Source organism: Galeopterus variegatus, unplaced genomic scaffold (genome assembly GCF_000696425.1).
Source record: "Galeopterus variegatus unplaced genomic scaffold, G_variegatus-3.0.2 Scaffold2495, whole genome shotgun sequence".
Lineage (NCBI taxonomy): Eukaryota > Metazoa > Chordata > Mammalia > Dermoptera > Cynocephalidae > Galeopterus > Galeopterus variegatus.
Genome location: NW_007728606.1, coordinates 386,879 through 395,399, shown reverse-complemented (window position 1 = coordinate 395,399; position 8,521 = coordinate 386,879). Strand labels below are relative to the sequence as shown.

At 50.5% G+C, this 8,521-nt stretch overlaps 1 protein-coding gene across 1 annotated transcript in view; it reads left to right on the top strand.

The window, feature by feature from the left end:
• The window catches only part of INPP5D (inositol polyphosphate-5-phosphatase, 145kDa), a 117,346-nt gene that overhangs the window by 88,201 nt on the left and 20,624 nt on the right, over nt 1-8,521 (top strand). Inside the window, exons 13-18 of the mRNA XM_008581964.1 lie at nt 495-691; nt 1,127-1,244; nt 6,543-6,639; nt 7,214-7,352; nt 7,771-7,879; nt 8,045-8,133. Coding sequence (XP_008580186.1) covers nt 495-691; nt 1,127-1,244; nt 6,543-6,639; nt 7,214-7,352; nt 7,771-7,879; nt 8,045-8,133 — 749 coding nt within the window. The remainder of the gene's footprint in view (nt 1-494; nt 692-1,126; nt 1,245-6,542; nt 6,640-7,213; nt 7,353-7,770; nt 7,880-8,044; nt 8,134-8,521) is intronic.

Here is an 8,521-nt window from a genome sequence, read left to right as displayed (position 1 = left end):
AGTCCTCTGGCTAACACCTGCCTGTCTCAGCTCTCAGCTGAGGTCGCTTTCGCAAGGAAGCCTGTGCTGCCTCCTAACAATGGCTTAGAAGCTGCCATCCTAAACGTGTCAGGTTACTTGGCTGTCTCGCCAATGGACGGAAATTCCTTGAGGGACAGGACTGTCTCAATTGCTGTTGCAGCCCAAAAGCGTAGGACGGTGTTGGACATCTTGTCCAATTAGTCCAGTCACAATCGAAAATCTTCTGGTGTTTCTAGTTTTTGAAACTGAATGTTATCTTTCAAAAGAGACTCAACCTTGCTCTGACCCTGACTGACATCCTGGGTGATCTCGGCACTTAGTCCCCATCGAAGGCATCTCTTTAGGCTGCCTGAATGGTTTTGCGTGGGTATGCGACCACCCCCATGCCTCCCCCGCTCTCTGTTGTGAATTCTCCTGATGCCGTTGACTGCATGTGCCTTTCACTCACTTGGTGTTGGGTTTTGCTGTTGAAGGTAACGCCCCCCCTCCCAAGAAGATCACGTCCTGGTTTCTCTCCAAGGGGCAGGGTAAGACACGGGACGACTCTGCCGACTACATCCCACATGACATCTATGTGATCGGCACCCAGGAGGACCCCCTGGGAGAGAAGGAGTGGCTGGAGATGCTCAAGCACTCCCTGCAAGAAATCACCAGCATGACTTTTAAAACAGTGAGCAGCTGGCCACACCCTGGGGGGGAGACTCCGGGTGGGGCTTTGCTCTGCTGAGAGCATCTCAGAGTAGGCTTGGCTTATCATCTCTCAACTTCCAGAGATGTCTGGGGGCTCAGTGGTCCCCCCACTTTCAGGGCCGGAGAGACACATCCAGTTGCTTTGTTCAGAAATTGATGAGGTCTGTGGGGTGTTGCTGAAAATCACTGAGTCCTCTATCTTCCCACCCTTGCTTGTAGGAGATAATCTTGACTTCATGGAAATAGTGGCTGCCCCTGTTCTCATCTTTAAGATGCTTTGTTTCATCCGTCAGTCATTGTTAGGAATCCCCTGAAGGTTAGGGATTACAGTCAGAGTGCCTCACACCCAGGGGCCAGGGCTAAGGGTTCAAACACCACACCTTGGCCAAGTGTTGCAACGTGTCCTCTCTGCCAGGTTGCCATCCACACGCTCTGGAACATCCGCATCGTGGTGTTGGCCAAGCCAGAGCATGAGAACCGCATCAGCCACGTCTGCACAGACAATGTGAAGACGGGCATCGCGAACACGCTGGGTGAGTAGGGAGGGGACCCCATTCTCACAGCACGCTCTGTCTCTCTCTCATGTCCGTCTCATCCTGCAGGGACTTCCCTGGGTTAAAAACTGAGAGTTTCACATCCTGGGATGCCTTCAGTCCTGGGCAAACCAAGACATTGGTCCCCCTATCCAAAACTCACCTGGGGTCTACACCAGCACTTCTGGGGATCTGGCTAACATGCAGGTTCCAACTCAGTAGGTCTCAGGTGGAGCCTGAGTTTCTAACAAGCTCCCAGGTGACTTTGGTGCTGCTGGTCGGTGCATGGATCCCACTTTGAGTAGTAAGAACCTAGAACACAGGGGTCAACAAACTTTTCCTGGAAAGGGCCAGATAGTAAATATTTTAGGCTTTGTGGGTCATATGCGATTGCTCGATGGGGCCATCATAGCGTGAAGCACAGCAACGGCCGACACAGTCAACAGGAGGCCCGCACTCCCGGAGGCTCATTTACACACGCAGCTGGCTTTGGCCACAAGCTGTAGGTTGCCGACCCCGATCTAGACCACTGTTCACCCAGGCTGCATCTGGAAACGTGGGTATCAGCTGCGAGTCGGCGGGGACTAATCAGGGTGCTTCAGAGAACTGAAGTAAGAGTGGGGGAGTGTGTGTGTGAGTGTGTGGGTCTGTGTATGTGTTTGTATGAGTGTGTGGGTCTGTGTATGTGTGTGTGAGTGCGTGGGTCTGTGTGTGTGTGTGGGGGTCTGTATGTGAGTTTGTGTGTGTGTGTGTGTGAGTGCATGGGTCTATGTATGTGTGTGTGAGTGTGTGGGTCTATATGTGAGTGTGTGTATGAGTGCATAAGTCTGTGAGTGTGTGAGTGCATGAGTCTATGGGTGTGTGGGTCTGTGTATGTGTGTGTGTGAGTGCTTGGGTCTGTGTGTGTGAGTGCGCATGTCTGTGTATGTGTGGGGGGGGTCTGTGTGTGTGAGTACGTGGGTTTGTGTGTGTGTGTGTGAGTGCGTGGGTCTGTGTGTGTGAGTGCACATGTCTGTATGTGTGTGGGGGGTCTGTGTGTGAGTACGTGGGTTTGTATATGTGTGTGTGTGTGAGTGCGTGGATCTGTGTGTGTAAGTGCGTGGGTCTGTGTGTGTGAGTGTGTGAGTGTATGGGTCTATGGGTGTGTGCGTGAGTGCATCAGTCTATGTATGTGAGTTTGTGTGAGTGTGAGTGGGTCTATGTTTGTGAGTGAGTGTGTGTATGAGTGGGTCTATGTGAGTGTGTTAGTGCATGAGTATGTATCTGAGTGTGTGTGTGTTTAAGTGTGTGAGAGCGTGTGTGGGTGTGTGAGCTTATATGTGAGTGAGTGTCAAAGCCTATGTAGGTGCATGTGAGTCTGGAGAACATAGAGGAAAAGAATTTCACTAGAGAATTGGAATCTATAATTAAATGAAATTCTAACTGAAAAATACAGTTACTGAAATTAAGAACTCAGTAGATGGGCTGGCTGGTTAGCTCAGCTGGTTAGCGAGCAGAGTTATAACACCAAGGTCAAGGTTCAGATCCCCATACTGGCCAGCCACCAAAAAAAAACAAACAAACCACCAACCCAGTAGATCAGTTTAACACCAGATCAGACACAACAGAAAAGAAAATTAGCGAACTGAAAGACAGGTATGTAGGAATGCTGGTTAGTTATTCAGAAAAGAGCACAAAATACTATCCAGGAAAGAGTATAACACAGAGAAGAATACAGAGAAAAGATCTAATATACATGTAACTGGAGTCCAAAAAGGACAGCAGAGAGCAAACGGAGCAGGTGCAATATTTAAAAAGATAACAGCCATACCTAGAGCCCAGATCTAGTTTCTGATGTCATTCTTCAATAAATTAAACCAGAGCTCCTTGGAGAAATGGCCGATTCTAGGGCTAGGGCCGGGAATGAGCCATACGGAGCATCTTACAGTGCCAGAAAGCAAGGAAATGCTCAAAAGAGCACCCACTTATAGCAGGGGTATGTCAAAGGGACGCAAGGGTTAACGAAAGATCTCTCTGTGGCCAAATCTGGAAGAATTTGAGCAACAAAATAAATAAAGTAGTATTGGATAATACTTCAAAGATTAAACATACATGAGCCCATACTGAAATAAATAAATGACTACATAAATAAATGGAAGAGAAGAGACAAATCTCCTGTGCTAAAGAATTCCGAATAATTCATGTAGATACTGTGCCCTCAAAGAGGTGCAGTATAACTCCCTGTTCTTTAAGTGTGGGCTGCACGTAGTGATTTCTTTCTAAAGAGTACAGTATAGAAAGGGGGGAAAGAGTAACTTTACAGTGGAGAAACCTAAAAAACACTGTCTCAGGCAGATGATCAAGTTAACATCAACAATAATATGTCACCTTGATCATATAAAAACAAAAGCCTATGTAGGTGCATGTGAGTCTTTGGATGTGTGTTTGTGAGTGTGACTGTGTGAGTCTGTATGAGTGTGAGTCCGTGTGTGGGCCACGCTGCCTGTGAGTGTGTGCTGTGTCAGCCTGCGATGTCAGTGTGTGCGTGTGCGTGTGCGTGTGCATTTCTGTGAGCCCCACGCTGCCTGTGAGTGTGTGCTGTGTCAGCCTGCGATGTCAGTGTGTGCGTGTGCGTGTGCATTTCTGTGAGCCTGAGTGTCCGCGTGCATGTGCGGTGTGCGAGGAGTCCAGGGCGAGGCCAGTGGTTTGTGGCAGTTGGAGTCAGGACAGGCCAGAGTCCCAGAGATAACAGGAAATGGAAGAACTGCTGCAATCGAGTGGCTTTTCTGCTGACAAACCGCAAACTGTCCACATCCACGCCCTGCTGTCCCTGCTTCCTTCCTGTCATGGCGAGCCACACCCTGCGCTGCCCAGGAACCTGCCGCGTCCACGCTCCCTCGCTCCCGGCTTCTGCTGCCCCAGCAGCCCTGCCCACGGCCTGCCCACGCTCACACCGCCCTCGCCTCCAGCCGCTGCCCCGGAGGGCTCCTGGCCATCCCAACGGAGCCGACTGTGCCAGGCTCAGAGCCGGGCACTGGGTTAGTCACTGAGCAGACAGGAACCCTGCTCGTGTGGACTCGACACAACAAGTGAGTGACAGGCGGAAAAGATGATGGTTTCCGAGAGTGACGTGCTGGCGAGAGTGTGGGATAGGGCACAGGCAGCGCCATGACCGGAGATGGGAGGCCGGGGGCCTCTCTGAGAAGGGCCGTGGGACTGAAGTCCATGGGGTGCAGAGGGGAGGCCCGGGCTGAGTCAGACCTTTGGCCCAGGCTGAGAAGTTCATGCACACCTGCCCCTGCTCCACCTCCCCTCTCTGAGAAGGGCCGTGGGACTGAAGTCCATGGGGTGCAGAGGGGAGGCCCGGGCTGAGTCAGAGCTTTGGCCCAGGCTGAGAAGTTCATGCACACCTGCCCCTGCTCCACCTCCCCTCCCTTCCCTGGAGCTGGCCTCCCTCCTCTCCTCCCCCGAAATGGCTCCCAGCCTTAAGTAGCCTGGACAGGAGCTCAGTGCTTGCTAGCCAGCTGATAGGACATCAATCCTGGGAAAAGCTAAGGCCTTTCTGAGTGTGCCCTATGCAAGGCTGAGTGCCAAGTGCTTTGCCAGCATTATCTCATTTAATGCACCCTGCAGCGGCAGGGACCTTATTATCCCCATTCACAGATGAAGAAACTGAGGCTATGGAGATGTTCCATAACTTGCCCGAGGCCCAGTGATAAGAATGTAAAGGGCAAGGACTTACACCCAGGTTGTCAGGAGCCCAGAGCCAGCTGTTCATCCCTAGGCCGCACTGCAGGAAGGGGTGAAAGCTGGGAAGGGGAGACCTCCAGAGTGGGTGCGTGGAGAGCAAAAGCAAGGGCCAAGGGCAGGAAGCCTGGGTGCTCGTCCTGGCTCTGCCCCTGACTGGCTTCGGCTGACACACCCTCTAGCCTGCGGGTTCCTCCTCTGAGTCCTGCAGAGGCTGAGCCAGATGATCTTCCAAGCTTCCTTCATCTTAAGGTCTACCCAGAGCTGTCCAACTGAAATGATACAGGAGCCGAGTAGATAATTGAAAATTTTCTAGTAGCCACATTAAAAATAAAAGGAAACAGGCTGGCTGGTTAGCTCAGTTGGTTAGAGCATGGTGTTGTCACATTAAGGTTGAGGGTTCCCCACACCAGCCAGCCACCAGAAAAGGAAAAAGGAAACAGGTGAAACTAATTTTAATAATAGATTTTATCGAACCTCATACATCCAAATGTTATCATTTTGATAAGTTTTCAACACAAAAAATTATTTGATATTTTACATTCTGTTTTTCGTACCAAGGCTTACAATTCTGATGTGTATTTTACACTTACAGTTCATCTCATTTCAGACCAGCCTCATTTCATGTGCTCAATAGCCAGGTGTGGCTCATGGCTACTGCCTTGGACAGAGCAGGTTTTCAAACCTCAGCGCATGCAGAGTCACCTACGGCAGGGGTTGGCAACATATTGCTGTGAAAGGCCAGACGGTGACTATTTTAGGCTGTGCAGGCCTTGCAGCCTCTGTTGCAATGACTTGGCTCTATCGTAGTGCCTGAAAGCTGCAGTAGGTGATACCTAATGAATGGACGTGGCTGTGTTCCAATCAAATGCTATTTATGAACACTGACATTTGAATTTCAGATTTAATGTGTCACAACAGATTATTTTTCTTTTGTTTTTTTTCCCCAACCATTTAAAAATGTAAAAACCATTTTAAGCTGGTGGCGAGCCATGTTGGCCTACCCATGACCTAGAGGGTTTGTAAAACACAGTAAGGTACTGGGTCCCATTCCAGAATTTCTGATTCAGTAGGTCTGGGGTGGGCCTGAGAATGTGCACTTTGACAAGTTCCCAGGTGATGCTGCTGCTGGTCTGGGGAACATACTTTTAGGATAGATTAAAACATTGACAGAAGAAGGTGTGATCTCAGAGTAGGTGTTAGATCTCACCAGAAACCTTGAGGTAGTTGGGTAGGAGGTCAGTCTGCCCAGTCTGAGGCACCTCCTGAGTCTTCTTCCCAAGACTTCTGGCTGCTTCCGATCATCCCTACCTGCTTGGCACGTGGGCCACAGACAGCCCCTTCAGAGCAGGTTCCAGGAGTGGATTGCACCGGCAGCCTCCCTCTGCCAGCCATTCACCTCTGCTCCAGTGCCTGTCACCCGCCACTTCTCCCTCCCCAGATGACCCTGTTTTGCTTTCTTGCCTGCTTCTCTTGCTCTTTATGGATAACGTTGCCTTACCTTGATTTCCTACCCCATGGCAAGTTTGCCTGTTTGATATTTTAATGCTTCTTTCTCCTTCTCACCTTTAGGGAACAAGGGAGCTGTGGGGGTGTCATTCATGTTCAATGGAACCTCCTTGGGATTTGTTAACAGCCACCTGACTTCAGGAAGTGAAAAGAAACTCAGGTAATGGAGCTCATTCCCAGGACCAAGAGCCCGTATTTGAGTTACTTGCCCAGACAGACCTCACATCCCACAGACCATCATGACTTGCTCTGTCCCCACTTGGGACCTTCTGGGTGTCCTGTCAGCCTTTAAGGCTCTCTGTGGTCTCATTAAAGGCAACTGCAGCACAGTAGTGACCTCTCGTGTGGATAAATCTTGTCTGAAGGTCAGAAAAGACGTTTCCTTGTGTCATTAACCTAGTGGACACCTAAATACCACTCCATTTCTAGAGGGTAAAACCCCATCTGGGACATCCTTATGGATCAGAACCAGTTTTGTCTTTGGTAGCACACTCACAAAGACCACCATCCAAATATTCACTATTCCCATTCCTTGCTGAGTGGATTCTGCTCCCCCAACACTCGGTGTTCCCAGTTTGGCCTCAAAGGCCCTTTGCATCTGGCCATGCCCCACCTACTGCAGCAGGCTGGGGGTCTAAGCCTCAGCTCCCCTCAAACCCCCTTGAACTTCCTGCCATAGCAGAGGGGGAAACCAGTGACTCTCGTGCTAGATGGCTGCTTTTTCCCTGAATTAGGCGAAACCAAAACTATATGAACATTCTCCGGTTCCTGGCCCTGGGAGACAGGAAACTGAGTCCCTTTAACGTCACTCACCGCTTCACCCACCTCTTCTGGTTTGGAGATCTCAACTACCGCGTGGAGCTGCCCACCTGGGTAAGGAGCTGCCCACCCGGCCTGGGGCTGCACAGACAGAGGCTCCCTGGGCCAACTCAGGACAGATGGTCACAGAGACGCAAGGCCCTGCCGCTGCCCACCTGGGTAAGGAGCTGCCCACCCGGCCTGGGGCTGCACAGACAGAGGCTCCCTGAGCCAACTCAGGGCAGACGGTCACAGAGACGCAAGGCCCTGCAAGTCCCACAGGGACTCAATGCCGCTCCTGTTATGGAGGCTCAGCCCTTCTTTGCGGTTCCCCTCTGCTCACACCTAGTTCCCATGTAACTGTCATGGCCACCCCTCCTCACCATCACTCTGCCACTGAGGCCATCCAGCTGGCTGGCTGCAGCCCCTTAGCTTGCCAGGCACAGATCAGAAGGGGTGTCTCACCCATGGCCTGGGCATGTCCTTGTTCCAGGAGGCAGAAACCATTATCCAGAAAATCAAGCAGCAGCAATATGCAGAACTCCTGTGCCATGACCAGCTGCTCACGGAGAGGAAAGAGCAGAAGGTCTTCTTGCACTTTGGTAAGGACGCCATTCTCTCCTCTCGGTCCCTCTCCAGCTATCTGCCTTCTTTCCTTCTCCCCAGATAGCCTTACCAGGAGAAGGATTATGCCTGGAGAATAGGGAAACTTGGCCAGATGTGCAACTTGGGGAACAAAACTTGAAATCAAAATCTCTCTGTTTCAGAGGAGGAGGAAATCACATTTGCACCGACCTACCGTTTTGAAAGACTGACTCGGGATAAATATGCCTACACTAAGCAGAAAGCAACAGGGGTGAGTCCTCCTCACTGACAGCTCCCCTACTCTCTGTCCCCACCCGTCCCCTACCCATCTTGCCCCTCTCATGTCTGTTCCCATAAAGACGAACAGAAAAGGAAAAGCATCCTCATCCACTAGGCAAAAAAGAAAAAATTAGAAGTCACATGTTGATTTGTGTCACAAGCAAAAACTGGGCCACCAGACTTGTACACAGCAAAGAGCTGGACTAAGGACCCTTGTGATTTACCTTCTGTGAAGATATTCTAAGATTCTGGGGATTTTAAAACATTATTTCCTTAACTGGGTTCTTTTTTTTTTTCTTTTTTTTCTTTTTTTTTTTTTTTTTTTTGTCTTTTTCCGTGTCCGGCAACGGATCGCAACCCTCAGTGTTTCTCCCACACCG